General features: G+C 42.9%; 1 protein-coding gene across 14 annotated transcripts in view; it reads left to right on the forward strand.

Moving 5' to 3' along the window:
• LOC126947228 (glycogenin-2) overlaps positions 1–19,665 on the forward strand; it is a 53,625-nt gene that overhangs the window by 3,214 nt on the left and 30,746 nt on the right. For 10 of the 14 annotated variants that reach the window (XR_007722969.1, XR_007722970.1, XM_050777939.1 and 7 more), the window contains exons 3-4: positions 11,711–11,803; positions 11,927–12,068. Coding sequence is in view for 12 of the 14 variants with exons in the window: in XM_050777939.1 (XP_050633896.1) it covers positions 11,711–11,803; positions 11,927–12,068 (235 nt within the window). In the remaining 2 variants the exon portion in view is untranslated. The remainder of the gene's footprint in view (positions 1–11,710; positions 11,804–11,926; positions 12,069–19,665) is intronic. The other 4 variants (XM_050777943.1, XM_050777941.1, XM_050777944.1 and 1 more) reach the window with 1 other exon arrangement.

Genomic DNA, 19,665 nt, shown 5'->3' on the forward strand with positions numbered 1-19,665 from the left:
GAAGCTAAGCACCTGTCAATCAATGTTTCATCTTCTGTTCTATTTCAATCCGCTGGTCTGTCTTTGCACTTTAGATGGGTTTTACAGTGTCCTGGATGGGAAGCGGCTAACCTTCAGGAGGTGCACATTTTTGCTCCAAAGCAAAAGTCTGAGTCTCGGATTCCTTGTTGCTGGAGAGAGCTCTTGTGCCAACTGGTGTTGTCTTGTCATTGTGTGACTGTGGTCAGAATTCCCACCACTCTAAACCAAAGAGAGAAACAGGGTATCCAGTAGTTCCATAAGACTCTCACTCTAAATGTGGCCCTGTCTGCATTCTCTTTTGGGTTTGAGATCAAGGTAGGTGTGGGCAGGGCTGGTTCCTCCTGAGGCCTCTCTCCTGGGCTTGGTCCTCACAGGATCTTCCCTCTGTATGTGTCTGTGTCCTAATCTCTTTTTTTTTTGAGATGGAGTTTTGCTCTTGTTGCCCAGGCTGGAGTGCAATGGTACAATCTTGGCTCACTGCAACTTCTGCCTCTTGGGTTCAAGCGATTCTCCTGCCTTAGCCTCCCAAGTAGCTGGGATTACAGGCGCCCACCACCATGCCCGGTTCATTTTTGTATTTTTAGTACAGATGGGTTTTCTCCATGTTGGTCAGGCTGGTTTCGAACTCCTACCTCAGGTGATCCACCTACTTTGGCCTCCCAAAGTGCTTGGATTACAGGCGTGAGCCACTGTGCTTGGCCTAATCTCCTCTTCTTATAAGGACACCAATCCTATTGGATCAGCGCCCACCCTAGCGACCTAATTTTGTCTTAATCTCTTCTTTGAAGACCCCATCTCCAAATACAGTCACATTCCGAGGTCCTGGAGGTTATGACATTCATATATGAATTTTGGAGGTGCACAATTCAGCCCATAATAGGATAACTCATATATTTGAATAATACTGTGTTTTTCTGCTGGGGTTGCCATAACAAAGTCCCACAGACTGGGCGGCTTAAACAACAGACATTTACTCTCCCACCGTCCTGGAGGCTGGAAATCTGGGATCAGGGCGTGGGCAGGGCTGGTTCCTCCTGGCGCCTCTCTCCTTGGCTTGTAGATGTTGTCTTTCTCTATATCCTCACAAGGTCATCCCTCTGTGTGTGTCTGTATCCTCATCTCCTCTTGTTATGAGGCCAGCAGTGCTACTGGATCAGGGCCCACCCTAGTGACCTCATTTTACCGTAATCACCTCTTTAAAGACCCCATCTTCAAATACAGACACATTCAGAGGTCCTGTGGGTTAGGGTTTCATCCTAGGCGTTTCAGGATGGGTTATCATCTGTCTATAATACTCATTAATCGTAATGTTTTCCCTGAGGTCCCCATGAAGAGCTATAAAGCCAGCGCACGTGGTTATCAATCAATGATCACTCTGCCATTTCTCTTAGTTGTCGCTGAGATCCTCATGAAGAGATAAAAAACCAGCGCACATGGTTCTCAATCATTGATTACTTTGCCAGTTCGCTTAGTTGTCACTCACGTCCTGATGAACAGATAAAAAGGCAGCGCACACGGTTATCAATCATTGATCACTCTGTCATTTCTTTTAGTTGTCACTGAGATCCTCATGAAGGAGTAAAAACCAGTGCATGTGGTTATCAGTCATTGATCACTTTGCCAATTCTCTTAGTTGTCACTGATGCCCTCATGAAGAACTATAAAACCAGCACAGGTGGCGATCAATCACTGGTCACTTCGCCATTTCTCTGTGTTGTCTTCGGCACCTTGCTTTGGGCCAATTCACTTGCATCATCTTTTTCTCTAGACAGCCAGAGGGCCCTCCCTGGCCATGGAGAGGAGACCTTCTTACAGGTCTTGGAACCCTCAGATAGCTCCTCATAAGCCTCAGGATAATAGAAGAGGCTGCATATGACCTTGTGATTTGGGCCCTCTGACCTCTTCTCTTTCTGTGGATCCTTGTTCTCCAGCTGCTGTTGCTATGCTGTGAGGATTCGTACTCCAGGAATGCAGCAGGCAACCTATCATCTCCACCTCTGGCCTTGGCTCATGGACTTTTTCTGCCGTTTTCTTCTTCGCCTTATTATTTTTAATTCAGTCTCCTATTGGAGGCAGGAGACAGTAGCTATTTTGAGGGCTTTTGTGGGTGTTGGAGTCAGAGGTGATCTCAGACATTTAATTGATTGATGAAGCCCAGGTTTACTTGTTTTGGAAGCACATTTCTGTGTTGGAAAGGGAATTAATGACAGTGCATAGGCATGCCCCATCTAGACACTCCTGGATGGATGGGAGCCATATACATTCTTGTTTATTGATCCATTGATTTCTTGATGGATAAGTTCTTCCTGGTCATTTATCCCTGAGCTTAGATGGTGCCCTTTGAAAAACTGCTGCCAGCCATAGGGCTTCCCTTGTGGTATTGAAACACCCATTTCTTAGGGCTGATGTGTCTCATGGAGCCGTGGGTGTCTGAAGACAGAGCTTGTACCTTGTCAGCTGCTGGGCCCAGCATCCAACAGATTCTCATGCATAGGAATTGCCTGGGAAGTGAATCCACAATGAACGTGTAATGCACTGAGAGCAGGTCATTAGGTCCACATAGACATCTTCTGCCCCTTCACCTTCTTTGTCTTCTGCCTCCAGCTTCAATCCTTCACTCTTTCTCTAAGCAGTTGCCCTTGTGTGGGCAGCTTATGGCACAGTACTGTGGACTGGGGTAAGCAATGTCCCCCATAAAACTCATGTCCCCCCAGAAGCTGTGAATGGGACCTGTGAACCCAAAAGTATCTGAGACAGGTCTCGATCAATTAAGAAAGTTTATTTTGCCAAGGTTAAGGACATGCCCATGACACAGCCTCAGGAGGTCCTGACAACATGGGCCAAAGGTGGTCGGGGTACAGCTTGCTTTCACACATTTCAGAGAGACATGAGACATCAGTCAATACATGTAAGATATACATTGCTTTGATCTGAAAGGGTGGGACTACTTGAAGCAAGGGGATTGCAGGGGGTGGTGCCAGGTCATAGGTAGATTTTTAAATGTTCTGATTAGTCGAGAGAGTTATTATCAGTAGAAGAGAATGTCTGGGTTATGATAAGAGGTTGTGGAGACCAAGGTTTTATCACGCAGATGAAGCTCCAGGTAGCAGGCTTCAGAGAGAATAGATTGTAAACGTTTCTTATCAGACTTGAGGTCTGTGTTGATGTTTATGGTTGTCAGCTTTTCCTGAACTCCAAAATGGAGGAGGGTATGATGAGGCACGTCTGACTCTCTCCTCGTTATGGCCTGAACTCGTTTTTCAGGTTAACTTTGGAATGCCCTTGGCCATTTAGGTAGTTGTGAGGCCTAGAATTTTAGTTTAGATTTACAGACCTTATTTGGAAATAGGGTCTTTGTGGATGTAATTAGTTAAGCATCTCAAGATGAGATTATCCTGGAATATTTGGGTGGGCCCTAAATTCAATGACAGGTGTCCTTCTGAGAGATAGAGGAGACACGGACACAGAGGAGGTCATGTGGAGATGGAGGCAGAGGTTGGAGTGGTGTGGCCACAAGCCCAGGGACATCTGGAGCCACCAGGAGCTAGAAGAGGCAGGAAGGAGCCTTCTCTGGAGTTTGATTTTAGAATCCTGGCCTCCAGAGCTGTAAGAGAGGAAATATATGTTCTTCAAGTCTCCCAGTGTGTGGTACTTTCTCACAGCAGCCCCAGGAAACTCATTCGTGGGTTTGCTAGGGAAAGGAGTCAGCGATGAGCCCACCAGTAAGCAAAATGAGCACAGCAGGTCAGATGGCACAAGAGACGAAGGGTCGTGTGTCATGGGAGGTGAGGGACTGTGATGAGAAGGGTCATCTTGGGGAGCAGAGTTTGCAGGAAGATCTCCGAGGGATGAGTGGTCTTTCCCACGGCCACCGTGCGCCTGGAAGGAAAGCGAGTTCCAGGCGAGTTAAGGGAGTGGTAGTAGCCCCATGGTAGTAGCACATATCATAGAATGTGCTTGAAGACCCAGAGGGGTTGAGCTGGACGTGGGGACTGAGTGTGGGGGATGCGATGACCAGCAGTCTGGGCCTGGCTTACATTTGCAGACAATGAGAAAACCGTTGGTGTTGGGTTGGCTTCCAGGGCAGCTGATGACTTTCACTGTGTGTTGGGGGTAGAAAATGTGGTTTTTAAGGGCAGAGGAGACAGATAACAGGGACCAGAATGTACAGGGTGGAGCAGAGAATGCAAAGGAGGGAAGTTGTGGCTCAGGGTGGTTGATATAGAGACCCATTTTAAATGTTTTCTAGTCTGGTATGGTGGCTGGCTCACACCTGTAATCCTGGCACTTTGGGAGGCCAGGACAGGAGGATTGCTTGAGGCCAGGAGTTTGAGACCAGCCTGGGTGACAGAGCAAGAGACCCCATCTCTACAGAAAAATTAAAAATAAATTAACCAGGTGTGGTGGTGAGCATCTGTAGCCCCAGCTACTCAGGAGGCCGAGGTAGGAGGATTGCTTGAGCCCAGGAGTTCCAGGCTTTAGTGAGCTGTGATGCTGCTGCTGCACTCCAGCCTGGGTGACAGATAGAGCAAGATCCTGTCAAAAAAAAAAAAAAAAAAAAAAAAAAAGAAAAGGCCAAGCACAGAGGCACACCCAGCACTTTGGGAGGCTGAGGTGGTTAGATCGCCTGAGCCCAGGAGTTCGAGACCAGCCTGGGCAACATAACCTGTCTCTACAAAAAATATAAAAAATAGCTGGATGTAGTGGTGTGCACTTGTGGTCCCAGCTACTCAGGAGGCTGAGGTGGGAGGATTGCTTGCTCCCAGGAAGTCGAGGCTGCAGTGAGCTGAAATCATACCACTGCACTCCAGCCTGGGCAACAGAGGGAGATCTTGTCTCAAAAAGCACCACCAGCACAACATAACCAAGAATCCCAACACTTTCTGTTGTGCCTCTCTGTTAAGATCTCAGGTTAATTATGCAAGAGTAGAATGTGGGATTGGAGGCAAGTGGACTTCTCCTTACCACAGAATTCATGTCATAAATGCCCTGCACAGACGAGGCTTCTGGGGCTCTTGGGGAGACCTAGGACGTGGGCAATAGGGATCTGAATCTACCTGGTGGAGCTCATGACCCAGGTCAGACGATGCCAAGTTTCATTTTATACATTCTCTGTTCTTCCTCTCCACTCCTTAAGAGCACAGGTCAGTACGTGGGATTGGAGACACTGGACTCTTCCTTACTGGGGTATGGGAGTTGGCACGGCAAATACTCTGCAAAGCTCGTTCTTGCAGGACCAAGCATCTAAATAGCAAGGTCTAACCTCAGTCATCTGTTTCTGGAGGAAAATCCCAAAGCCTGGCCTTTGGAGTGTAATTTAGCCCTCATTCTCAGATTCGGTGGTGAAGTTCAGAGGGGAACCAATCCCTCTAAGCATCTCGAAGATGGACAGAACAGTCAGCTCAGGAGGAAATCTCAAAACAACAGCCCCTCCCGGGAGTTCTCTTACCTTTGTCATTGTAGTTCCTAATGATGCACTCCTTTTCCTTTCTGTTCTTTAATTCACATGGTCCTTAAACATGGTTCCTCGGATTTCAATAATCTATACATTGAAGATTACAAAGAAATCTTAATATCGCCAATGAAAGGCCAAAAATTGTAAATGGCACTTTGTTTTCAGTTTGACATTATTTTGCTGATGATTCTTTTCATAATATATATGATTTGATTTATCTTATTTTTTACTTTACCATCTGCTTTGCAATTAAATACACACCCACCCACACATACCCACACACACATACACACACATTTTATTTTCAAAGACAGGGCTCTGCTCTGTCACCCAAGCTGGAGTGCAGTGGCACAATTATATCTCACCGCAGCCTCCAACTTCTGGGTCAAACAATCCTGCCGTCTCAGCTTCCCAAGTAGCTGGGACTACAGGCATGTGCAAAAAATATATTTTTAAATTAAATGAATACAAATCCATTCTTAGTATGAAACGCATACTCAAATACCTGCCTGAGAAATGGTACATGGTAGATAACTGTGCAGCAGATGTGCTAATTGGCCTGGGTATAGAAATTTAGCTATTTGGTCTGGGTATACAATTTTAGGTTGAGGACCATTGTACTCAGAGGTTAGATATGGTGCTTTGTTTTAGTGTCCACTATTCACGATAAGAAGTCTCAGCCTCATCCTTCATAGGATTGACCTATATTTTTATTTTACTTTCATTTTCTTGGCATTTTCATGATGCTCTCCTTATCCTTGGTGCTTTTAAATTTTAGAAACATATTGTCAGGATAAGGACTGCTGATTTTCTTTCTTTCTCACTCTCTCTCCCTCTCCCCTCCTTCCCTCCCTCCCTCCCTCCCTCCCTCCCTCCCTTCCTTCCTTCCTTCCTTCCTTCCTTCCTTCCTTCCTTCCTTCCTCCCTCCCTCCCTCCCTCCCTCCCTTCCTTTCTCTCTTTCTTTCTTTTTTCTTTTTCTTTCTCTTTTGCTGCGTACTCTCTGGGCTTTTTAAATCTGAAGACTTTCTGCTATTGAGAACATTTCCTGTTTAATTTCTTTGAAATCTTTTCTTCTCTCTATTTTTTTTCTCTTCTCTTAATCTGAAATTCATGTTGGTGAACCTTTTGAATCAGTCCTGTAGGCTTCTAGCTTTCTGAAATTTTCCATTTGTCTCTTTATTCTACTTTCTGAGATTTCCTCAATGACATTTTCCAAACCTTCTGTTATTCTGTTTTCATTTCAGCAGATCACATTTTTTTTTTTTTTTTGAGACGGAGTCTCGCTCTGTCGCCGGGGCTGGAGCACAGTGGCCGGATCTCAGCTCACTGCAAGCTCCGCCTCCCGGGTTTACGCCATTCTCCTGCCTCAGCCTCCTGTGTAGCTGGGACTACAGGCGCCCGCCACCTCGCCCGGCTAGTTTTTTGTATTTTTTTAGTAGAGACGGGGTTTCACCGTGTTCGCCAGGATGGTCTCGATCTCCTGACCTCGTGATCCGCCCGTCTCGGCCTCCCAAAGTGCTGGGATTACAGGCTTGAGCCACCACGCCCGGCCGCAGATCACATTTTTAACTTCTAATAACTATTTCTTATCCTTGAAGTGATCTTTTTTTTTTGAGACAGAGTCTTGCTCTGTCTCCCAGGCTGGAGTGCAGTGGCGTGATCTCGGCTCACTGCAAGCTCCGCCTCCTGGGTTCAAGAGATTCTCCTGCCTCAGCCTCCTGAGTAGCTGGGATTACAGGTGCCCGCCACCATGCCTGGCTAATTTTTGTGTTTTTAGTAGAGACAGGATTTCACCATGTTGGTCAGGCTGGTCTCAAACTCCTGACCTTGTGATCCACCCGCCTCAGCCTCCCAAAGTGCTAGGATTACAGGCATGAGCCACCATGCCCGGCCGCAGTGATCTTTTCTATAGCATTTGATTCTTGGTTTATAGATGTATCCCTCTCCCCCTAATCTTTTGAAAGATTAATTAGCACAGTCAGAATTTTTATGTCTGCCTGTCTGTTCCTTGAATTTCTATTCCATGAACTGTCTGGTATTTCTGGGGTTCTTCCCACTCTACCCCATAACTTTTCAGTTCTGTCTTTTGTGGTGAAGGTGTTTTTCAAACACCTGGTAATTATATCTACATGTATAAAAATGAGGAATGTCAGTTGAGCTGTGCCCACTTGCAAGGGTTGCCAACTTGTCTGAATTTGTCAAGGTTATGTGAGAGGTTAGGAATTCCGCTTCTGTGTGGTGGTACTTATTTTTTTCTTGGGCTTCTTGTTTCCTTTAGAGTAGATCCTATTATCTGATTTTGCCCCTGGTGATGGGTATATTTGGCTTCTGAGAATTCTGCAGAATTTCAGTGACTTCTCCAGTTTCTCTTATTGGCTGACAGTTTTCTCCTGTCTGCTTGTTGGTTTGGGGTTCATACTTGCCTTCCTTAGCACACTTTTTAGTTTGTTCTCCTTTTATCTCAGAAGGAAGGAAAGAGAAACTAGGAGCTCCCCATCCACCGTCTTTGCTTGGAAGATTCCCGGTTTACACTTTTAATTATGTGGTTGAATTGATGAAAACGGATGGACCTTGAAAACATCATGCTGATGGAAAGAAGTCAGACACAAAAGGCCATATGGTGCTTGATTCCGTTTACATGAAATATGCAGAACAGGCAAATCTACAGAGATAAAAAGTGAATTGGTGGTTGTCAAGAGCTAGGGAAGGGAGAATGGGGAGATACTCCTTAATGAGTGCGGGGTCTCTTTTGAGATTAGATAGAGGTGGTGGGTGTACAACATTGTGATGAATTGTGTTCTTTACAACCGCGAATTTTATGTCATGTGAAATTTACCGTGATAAATAAAAAGGAAATATAAAATTATTCCATTTTCAAAAGGTTACATAGTGTTTGATTCCATTTATAGGAAATATCCCAAATAGGAAGATAGAGATAGAAAGCAGACTCATGGTTGCCAGGGCTGGGAAGAGGGAATGGGGAGTGACTGTGTAATGGGTACAGGGCCTCCTTTTGGAGTGATGAAAATGTCCTCGGATTGCCTGGAGGTAGTGGTTGCACAACATTGCGCATGGACTAAATGCGAGTCCCATTAATTTTTTGAGAGTTTGCATGGAAAGGTGAAGCTCTAAACAGGTCGTATGTTTAGGTGTGGGGATACTCATTATGCTGCTTAGAAATTATGTTCACACTTAGGGCTCAACACTGGGGGTTCTACTTGGTAATTCTTTCTGCCTCCACACTCTTTCAAGATATGGATCAGAGAAACCCCATATCTTGGGGTGAGGACGGGGTAGGGGATTGGATCTCTGGCTCTGTTTTGGGCATTGTATGATTTTCGAGGTCTGTGGGTGAAGCTCACACAGTCCCCTTTACCTTGGCCAGCTCTGGGCTTTGCAGATGCCAGTCCAGAATGCCTGCTTCCTCTCCCATCTCTCTCCTCTGCTTAGAGACAAAAGAGCCTTACAGACAGCTGAACAGGTCCATGACCGCTACGCCTGTTCTTGGGAAGTAATTTTGATCAGAGCTCAGGCCTTTGGAAATGTCTAAAGGAGTAGTAATCACCATTATTATTTTAAAGCTAGTAACTAAGAAAACTATAGATTATAGATAATGTGGTAGAGATAATTTATAATCTATAGACTGTAGCTAGACAGGTAGATGATTGAAAGATTGATAGATATAAATAAGTAGATACAGAGAGGACACATACATGATAGGTAGATGATAGGTATGGATAGACGGATGGATAATAGAAAGATGATAGGTAGAGAGATGATGGAGACAGATAGATGGATGATAGACAGATGATAGATATATAGATGATAGATAAATAGATATAGATGATATATGACAAATAGATGATAGAGATAGATGAATTAGCTAGATAGATAATAGAGATACATGGTAGTAAGATAGATAATAAATAATAGATGTGAAGAGGATTGGTAGATAGGTGGATGGATGGATGGATGGATAGATGATAGGTAGATGGATAGAGAGATGATAGATGGATGGATGGAAGGATAGATAGATAGATGAATAGATGATAGAGATAGATAGATAGATGGAAGGGTGGATAGATAGATTATAGTAAGATAGATAATAAATAGATGTACAGAGAAATGGTAGATGATGGATGGATGGATGGATGGATGGATGGATAGATGGATAGATAGATTATAGATGGATGGATATATAGATGATAGATACATAAGGATAGATAGATAGACACATAGATAATGGATGGATATATGACAGATAGATGGATGGATGGGTAGCTAGAAATAGATTATAGTAAGATAGATAATAAATAATAGATGTGCAGATAATTGGTAGATGATAGGTAGATGGATAGATGAATGGATGGATAGATAGATGATAGATAGGTAGATAGATAATATAGATATTATCCAATGATAGATAGATGATGGATGGATGGATAGACAGATGATAGATAAATAGATGAATGGATGGATGGACAGATGGGTGGATGGATGGATGGATGGATGATGGATAGATGGATAGACATGGACTGATGACAGGTATCTTTTGTTATACAGAATTAAGTTGTAAAGTTTGCTGTCTGTAATTCTCACTCCCAATGGAGATGCCAGGAATTCTCGCTCTTTCTTCGTGCAAGGGTGGGGAGGAGGAGTCAACAGAAGCAGCTGTAACAGGCGCATTTTGGAATTTACCCCATTGGAATGTAAAGGTCAAGGAGGCAGCCCTGGGCCACACGTCTGGGACACTTGTGTTTGTTATATTTAGTGCGAATTGTGGGTTGACTTTGCTTGGAGTGCTGCTTCTGGGGAAGGCGCCATGGTTGCCTACGTGCTGAGCATTTTAATTTCCATAGACAGTACACTGGGCTGCACACTGCATGGGACTTCTCGGCGTTGCTGGCTGCCCTCCTGACTGTTGTCTTTCCCCTGGCAACAGGGGCCTGCGTGCCCAAGAATGAAGTGGTTTAAAAGTCATTACCAAAGTTCACATCAGTCTTGCCCACAGAGACTTAAAACTGTCATAAATTATACCTGCTGTGAGAGTTCCGTCCTCTCATATTGAGGCATTAGGAAACTGAGCACATTCTGCCAAGTGAACAACATACTTTTCCTTTTGTTGTCTCTACCGCCTCATACATCCCTGAGTTGAACTTGAAGTCTTTGTAAGAAATGGTCTGTCCAGAATTTAAATAACATGTTTGGGTGCTGCTTTATGAAGCACGATCCTTTCCTTTCCTTTCCTTTCCTTTCCTTTCCTTTCCTTTCCTTTCTCTTTCCTTTCTCTTTCCTTTCTCTTTCCTTTCTCTTTCCTTTCTCTTTCCTTTCTCTTTCCTTTCTCTTTCCTTTCTCTTTCCTTTCTCTTTCCTTTCTCTTTCCTTTCTCTTTCCTCTTTCCTTTCTCTTTCCTTTCTCTTTCCTTTCCTTCTTTCTTTCTTTCTTTTTTTTTTTTTTTTGACAGGGACTCACTCTGTTGTCCAGGTTGGAGTTCAGTGGTGTGATCATGGCTCTTTGCAGCCTTGACCTCCTGTACTCAAGCAATCCTCCTGCCTCAGCCTCCCAAGTAGCTAGGACTACAGGCGTGCACCACCTCGCCTGGCTAATTTTTTTTTTTTTTTTCAGTAGAGATGAGGTCTTGCTGTGTTTCCCAGGCTGGTTTCAAACTCCCGGGCTCAAATGATCCCCCTTCTTTGGCCCTAGCACTGGGATTACAGGCATGAGCCACTGCACCTAGCCTAGAGCACAGTTCTTTTGAGTGAGTTGGATTTTACATCTTTGCTGTAACTCAGGTCATCAAACCATCACTTCCACTTTTTACCTTTTGTTTTCACCTAAGATCTAAACACTTTGGGTGAGTTTTCAAGAGTCAAACACAACATAAAATAAGGGATAGTAGCTATGAGTTTCCATGGCATTGCAGCGTCAGGAAATGGGCATAGCAGTTGGGTTGACTTTGTCCTTCCTACTCCTCCTGTGGTTTGTTTTGTTTAGAATGAAAGGAAGCATGTATGTGAATTAGAATACTGAATATTCACTGCAAATCCTGATTTTCTTTTTTTTTTTTTTTTGAGACAGGGTCTCACTCTGTCACCCAGGCTGGAGTACAGTGGTGCAATCATGGCTCACTGCAGCCTCAAACTCCCAGGCTCAAGTATCCTCCCACCTCAGCCTCCCGAGTAGCTGTAACTACAGGAATGCCACCACGTCCAGCTAATTTTTGTATTTTTCACAGAGACAGAGTTTCACCATGTTGCCCAGGCTGGTCTCGAACTCCTGAGGTCGAGCAATTCACCGGCCTCAGCCTCCCAAACTGCCGGGATGACAGGTGTGAGCCATCACGTCTGGCTCAAGCCATGATTCGTGGGAGAGGAGAGGAGGTGACTATGGCCCCATCACCCCTGCTGTCCCTCAGGAGTGTAACTCTGGTGTTTTTTGTTGATTTTCACAGTGACTGATCAGGCTTTTGTCACACTGGCCACCAATGACATCTACTGCCAGGGCGCCCTGGTCCTGGGGCAGTCACTGAGGAGACACAGGCTGACGAGGAAGCTGGTGGTGTTGATCACTCCTCAGGTGTCCAGCCTGCTCAGGTAAGGCTCAGAGATGCGGCTTGTGCCCAGCTGGGTCCTATAGAAGGAGGGTCACCTCCCCCCCAGAGGTCCTAGGAGTTATTCTGACGACTAACCGCCCTTCTTCACAGGCCTGGATGGCCGGCAATCATGATGGGCATCTGACATTTGTAACGAACCTTTGAATCATGTGAAAATAGGTGTGTGATCGGCTTCACAATACTTTAAAAAACAATGCTGGGTTTGGTTACAGTTCATTCTCCCAATCATGGAAATTGAAAACTCAATTTGTTTATTTGTTTTTGAGACAGGGTCTCGCTCTGTCACCCAGGCTGGAGTGCAGTGGTACCATCTCGGCTCACCGCAACCTCTCCCTCCCGGGCTCAAGCGATCTTCCCTCCTCAGCCTTCTAAGTAGCTGGGACCACAAGTATGTGCCCCCATGCTCGGCTATTTTTATTTTTATTTTTTGTATTTTTGGTAGAGACACAGTTTTTCCACGTTGCCTCGCTGATCTTGAACTCGTGGACTCACTCAGTCCACCTGGCTTGGCCTCCCAAAGTGCTGGGATTACAGGCATGAGCCACAGCACCTGGCCAAGGAGTCTTTTTTTTATAATTTCCTTTTATAATTCCCTTTGTCTTTAATTCTCAAATAAAGAAAATACGTAAATAAATGCCTCTAATGAATAAAGCATAAGGCTTCTCTTAAATGTCATACATTATGTAAGCAATAATCTTTTTCTTTCATCAGCCATGGACCACTTAGAAAAACTGATTTTATATGAATGGGACGAGGAGGCATTTAATATGGCAGATGTAGCAGGAATTGAATGTCATATTCTTTGACAATGAAATAATAAATCCAGACATTAATAGCTAAACTAAAAAGAGAACAAACAAAGAAAAAACCAACCAATGTGTCCTCAGACGTTTTAAACTAGGAGTACTCTCCTAAATAACTCAATCCAGGTACAAATGAAAGCTTGAATTATGTACTATTTCAGAAAATCACTGCAATGTGAGTGCTTCCTATACAAAGCAAAGAGAGCAACTACAGTGGTACAAGAAAGAAAATTCAAATCAGTGAAGACATTAGCCACTTCAAATAGATATATGTTTATATACATACGTGTGTGTATATATGTTTATATGCATACATGTGTATATGCATATACATACACGTGTATGTATGTATATATACATGTATATATTTATACGTGCATGCATATACATGTATGTATACATGTTCAAATATATATGTATATACATATAAATATATTTGAACTGGATAATCTCATCGCTGATTTAAATTTAAAAATATATATATACATATATATTTGAACTGGATAATTTCAAATATATATATTTCATATATACATATGAACTGGATAATTTCACTGATTTAAATGTAAAATATATACATACATATGTGTGTGTGTGTGTGTATATATATATAAATTTATTTATTTATTTATTTATTTATTTAAATTTTTTGAGACAGAGTCTCACTCTGTCGTCCAGGTGGGAGTGCAATGGTGCGATCTTGGCTCAGTGCAACCTCCACCTCCCAGGTTCCAGTGATTCTCCAACCTCAGTGTTCTGAGTAGCTGGGATTACAGGCATCCAACATCACGCCTGGCTAATTTTTGTATTTTTAGTAGACACAAGGTTTCACCACATTGACCAGGCTGGTCTCAAACTCCTGACCTCAAGTGATCCACCCGCCTCGGCCTCCCAAAGTGCTGGGATTACAGATGTGACTCACCGTGCCCAGCCCCAAATATTTTTAAAATAATAATTAAAAAAAGCAAACAGCATTAAAAAATTCATAAAGATAAAACGATAAAACTAATCATTGGGAACAAGAAACAAATTCAGGGATTAGATTAACAAATCTTCAGGGAGGCCAAGGTGGAAGGATTGCCTGAGGCCAGGAGTTTGAGACAGTCTGGGCAACATAGCAAGACTCTATCTCTACAGAAAATAAAAAGAGTTAGCCAGGTGTGGTGGTGCGCACCTGTAGTCCCAGCTACTCAGGAAGCTGAGGTGGGAGGATTGTTTGAGCCTAGAGGTTCGAGGCTGTAGTGAGCCGTGATTGCACCACTGCACTCCAGACTGGGCAACAGAGTGAGCTCTTCTCTCTAAAAATAAAAATAACAAATAAAAATGAATCTTTTATTTGAGAAAACATAAATGTGCAAAATTGAAATTAGAAAGAAGTCATTTGGAGGCAGTTTTAATATCGAATACAATATAGAACCCTTATGGTAATAACGTTGGGAGTATTGAAGAAGGGCTTGATCCTTCTCAGGGAATCAGTAAGATGTTGGTTGTTGTCATCAGGAGGAATAGAAACCTTCTGTTTGACAATAACTATGAGAAAAACTGAAAATGTTACCAAAGGCTTATCTTGTAGAAAGGCCCTGGTTTGGGCAATATTAAGGGAAGTTCTGTTAAATTGCTCATGATGAATTAATTTCCCTGCTACATAAGCTATCACCGAACCTAGCAAAAGATGAATATGTTCACTTATTTTAAGAAACTGTTATAATCTTGACACCCAAACTTGATTTATAGGCTTGATTGTGTTTACATATGAATTGAGAAAGCCCTCAAATGCAGGATGTTAATAAGGCAACTCTAGCCCTGTAGTAAAGAAATAAATAGTGCTTGCCCTAAGAAAGCAAAGATAGGTTATTATTTTAAAATCTGTTAATGTCATTCATCACATTAATATGTTAGAGAAAATCAATGATAAGATCCTTTTAAAATAAAAGCTAAGCATATAACAAAATGAATTCCAGGCTGGCCACGGTGGCTCATGCCTGTCATCCCAACCCTTTGGGAGGCTGAAGCAGGTGGATCACTTGAGGTCAGGAGTTCGAGACCAGCCTGGTCAACATGGTGAAGCCCCATCTCTACTAAAAATACCAAAAAAAAAAAAAAAAGAAAAGAAAAAATTAGCTGGGTGTGGTGACAGGCATCTGTAATCCCAGCTACTTGGGAGGCTGAGACAGGAGAATCATGTGAGTCCGGGAGGTTAAGGTTGCAATAAGCCGAGATGGCGCCACTGTGTTCCAGCCTGGGTGACAGAGCAAGACTCTGTCAAAAAAAAAAAAAAAAATCCACATAGATTATAAATATAGAGGTAAACATTTAAAACATAGAGAAATCTTATAAGAAAATAGATGGAAGTTTCTCAGTACTGCTGCTATCTGGGACTGGAGGGTTCCATGTGGTGGGGCGTCCTGTGCACTGTAGGGTGTTGAGCAGTGCCCCTGGGCTCCGCCCACCAGATGCCGACAGAAGTTGGCAGTTGTGACAACTAAAAATATCTCCACATATTGATGCAGGTGGATGTCTCATTCATCTGAAAGCTGGAAATGCTGTTGTAAATTACACAAGATGGAAGAGGACACCAGAGTTGCTGTGTCAGAGATACTATGTGTTAAAGTGGAAGATTAAAACAACCTGAGGGACACATTGACAATATTATAACGGAGGGGTTCTTACTGTCCATCACATACGAAGAACTCTTAAAACACTTGAGGGGTTTGCACTGGCTCATCTCTAGCACGCCAGAAGCAAAGATAGACAGACAAATACAAAAATAGGTATTATCATGAACAACCGGCTGGGTGTGGTGCCTCACACCTCAAATCCCAGCACTTTGGGAGGCCGAGGTGGGCAGATCACTTGAGGTCAGGAGTTCGAGACCAGCCTGACCAATATGGTGAAACCCCGTCTTTACTAAAAATACAAAAAACATTAGCTGGGCGTGGTGGTGCCTGTAATTCCAGCTACTCGGAAGGCTGAGGCAGGAGAATTGCTTGAACCTGGGAGGCGGAGGTTGCAGTGAGCCCAGATCGTGCCACTGCACTCCAGCCTGGTGGCAGCGAGACTCTGTCAAAAAAGAAGGAAAGAAAAAAAAGCCTGACTATATTAAGGTTCAAAAATGAATGCACCAGTGAGTGGAAAGGTATATAGCACATCCAGTGGGTTCCCTGTTTTATTCTAAAAGCCGGCGGGGGCAGGGGGATAGAAAAATGCTGTTAAAGAGTATAATTGAATTGCTTGTAACACAAAGTATACATGCTTGAGGGGATGGATACTACATCTTCCATCATGTCATTATTACTTATTGCCTACCTGTATCAAGGTAGACTTAAGGTCTACTCAAGAGGAACTTTAAAATATTCAGAAGCAACATGGCAGAAATCGTGGGAAGGTTCAGTGCTGCAGGTTGGGTTGAGGTTTTGTAGGCCCTTTTATTATATATTTCATAGTCATGGGGAGAACTGAGGGATGGCGCTCGGCGGTGCTCAGGGCACTAGAAGATGAGCAGTGAGCAATGACCATAAATGACCAGGAGTGTGGGTGGTGGGAGATCGTCCCTCACCCAGGCTGTGTGGTACAAGCGTGTTGTGGAGTGATCTTGTAGGGAAATCATGCCAGGAGCCTGCGTTTATAGCTTTAAACTAATGGTATTCATGAAACATAATTCGGCTTCCAGGAGTTTATTTTAGGAAAATGAACAGAGCCGAACAAAAGGATGTAAGGACATAAATGGCAGTGCCATTTGTAGCGAGGTGGAGTGCTGTTTCTCTTGCCCTCCCCATGGCCCGGATCTTTATGCAACTGCGGCGAAGATGCCATAAATTCCATAAATAACCGGGTCAAAAGCAGAGGGAGATTTGCTGAAGGAAGGGTACTTTTTCAGAGAAATAGTTACCTTGAATACAGAGCAGTGAAATCTTACAAATAAATGTCGAGTCCAAGAGAAATGCTAAACGATAGAAAAGGTCCGAGAGCTTCAATATCTGTCAAATAGGAGAGGAAAGAAAGAAAGAGAGAAAGAGAGAGAGAGAGAAAGAAAGAAAGAGAAAGGAAGGAAGGAAAGAAAGGAAGGAAGGAAAGAAGGAAGGAAGGAAGGAAGGGAGGGAGGAAGGGAGAGAAGTAACTCCTATTATATTTCAGCTCTGAGAAAAAGTTTAGATTGAGAGTGTTCCGGTTATTGAGCAGAGTGGATGAAGAAAGCTCAAATGTAGACACAAAGTGGTAAAATTTCAGAACAGCAAAAATGAAGAAAAATCCTAAATGCCTTTCTGTATCAATTTGGTTGAGATAATTGATGGCTCAAAATTCTGGTGCAAGATAACTTTGAAATGAAAGTTCTGTATTCAGCTTTAGTACTGTAATTTGAAAGCAAAACAAAGACTTTTCAAATTTGCAAACGTTAAAAATGTTATCCCTCAAAGACCTTTGAGGAAAAAGTTAGTTGATTGACTCCAGCAAAATGGAATGTAATCCAAGAAAGGCGAGAGTAGCCAAGCACAGTGGCTCATGCCTGTAACCACAGCATTTTGAGAGGCTGAGGTGGGAGGATCGCTTGAGTCCAAGAGTTCAAGACCAACCTGGACAACATAGTGAGGTCTCATCTCTACTGAAAAATTATTTTAAATTGCTGAGTGCAGTGGCGCATGCCTGAAGTCCCAGCTACTCAGGAGGCTGAGGTGGGAGGATCACTTGAGCCCAGGAGACTGAAGCTGCAGTGAGCTGTGATTACACTACTGCACTCCAGCCTGGGTGACAGAGCAAGACCCTATCTCAAAATAATAATAATAATAATAATAATAATAATAATAATAAAAAAATAGAAGAGAGCACACAGGAAGCAGTGCTGAATACATAAATGTATAAAACAGAGTTAAGTCTGAATGTGTTAGTGCATAGTTGTGAAAATAATCTGAAATTAACATTTCACATGGGAGGTAATTGAAAGAGCAGAGCAGAAGGAGAGAATGAGCATATGTTCATGTTTTTGTTTCTTCTGGGAAGAAGACATAGGTAATGACTACCTTTATATGTCATAGAAAATATAAGCTTAAATATGTGTGCTGACAGTTGAAGGGTGGTTACCACCAGAAAACTAGAAAAGATTTGTACAAGTTTCAGAGCCTTAATGGGAAATGCATGGATTGAAGAAAACCTGATTCATGCAATCAGAGGTGGGTGGGAAAGAATTACACTGAAGAAGTAGAAAAGTCTGATATATGTAAAAAAGGGAAAATAATATGAAACGAAACTGCAGGACTCAATCCAAATATAACAGTGATCATAATAAACATGAATGGATTAAAGTTCCTTTTAAAAAAGGTAGACTTTCTGAATGGGAAAATAAACATAAAATCCAGACATATAGTAGTGCAGGAGGCAGCTTAATTAAAAACAAACAAAATGTTGAAAATAAATGGATACATTTGATATCATTCTGTTCCACTATCCAATCTAAGTAATGGTCAATTGTTTTACAGATTGCTCTTCTTTTTTTTTTTTTTTTTTTTTTTTTGAGACAGAGTCTCACTCTATCCCCCAGGCTGGAATGCAGTGGCGCGATCTCAGCTCACTGCAACCTCTGCTTCCCAGGTTCAAGTAATTCTCATGCCTCAGCCTCCAGAGTAGCTGGGATTACAGGTGCCCACCACCGCACCTGGCTAGTTTTTGTATTTTTAGTAGAGATGGGGTTTCACCTTGTTGGCCAGGCTGGTCTCGAACTCCTGACGTCAGGTGATCCACCCGCCTCGGCCTCCCAAAGTGCTGGGATTACAAGCGTGAGTCACTGTACCCAGCCTTCAGTTTGGTTTTGTCCAGTGTTTTCTCAAGATTAGATTGAGGTTGTGCATTTTTGGCAAAAAAATCATCAGAATTGATGTAAGTTTTCAGTATGTCATGTTACAGAGTGCATGATGTCTTTATGTCCTGTCCTGGTGATGTTAAATTTGATCACCTGGATTAAGTGGTGTCTGTTGGAGTTCTCCACTGTAAAATTATTATTTTTTTCTTTTAGTAATGGATAAATATCTTGGGATAGACATTACACAAACAGCCTGTTTCTTCTCTAAAAATCAGTGAGTCTTGTCTGCGATAGTTGTTACTATAGTGTTTGCCTAATCGTGATTTTCTATTTTCTACTTCCCTCATTCCTTCTATTTCAATTACTTGGAATTATGTTGTAAATTCAACCTGCCCCTTCTTTCTCACATATTTGTTTATTCAATAGTTATATTAGGTCAGGCGTGGTGGCTCATGCCTGTACTCCCAGCACTTTGGGAGACTGAGGCAGGCAGATTGCTTGAGCCCAGAAGTTTGAGACAAGCTTCGTAAACATTGTGAAACCCCATTTCTACCAAAAAATACAAAAATTAGCCGGGCATGGTGGCGTACACATGTAGTCCCGGTTACTTGGGAGGCTGAGGTGGGAGGACCACTTGAGCCCAGGAGTTGGAGGCTGCAGTGAGCTATGATTGCACCACTGAACTCTAGCCTGGGTGACAGAGTGAGACCCTGTATCAAAAGAAAGCTTATATTAGTGTAGGCTCATGAATATTTATTTCATATTTTGGGCTTGTTGTTTTTTGTTATTGATTACATTATTTCAGCTTTGGTAATTGGGTGCTTCTCCTAGCTGGCCCCCTGTATTCTTTCAACATGCCCCCATCCTTTTTCTAGCACTTGCTTAATTTTTCTGTCATCCCAATATGTTCTAGACTATGATGAAGTGGGATTTAAGCAAAAATAAATAAATAAATGGAACAGAGCAAATTTCACTTTGATAAA

The sequence above is a fragment of the Macaca thibetana genome, chromosome Y (assembly GCF_024542745.1).
Source record: "Macaca thibetana thibetana isolate TM-01 chromosome Y, ASM2454274v1, whole genome shotgun sequence".
Lineage (NCBI taxonomy): Eukaryota > Metazoa > Chordata > Mammalia > Primates > Cercopithecidae > Macaca > Macaca thibetana.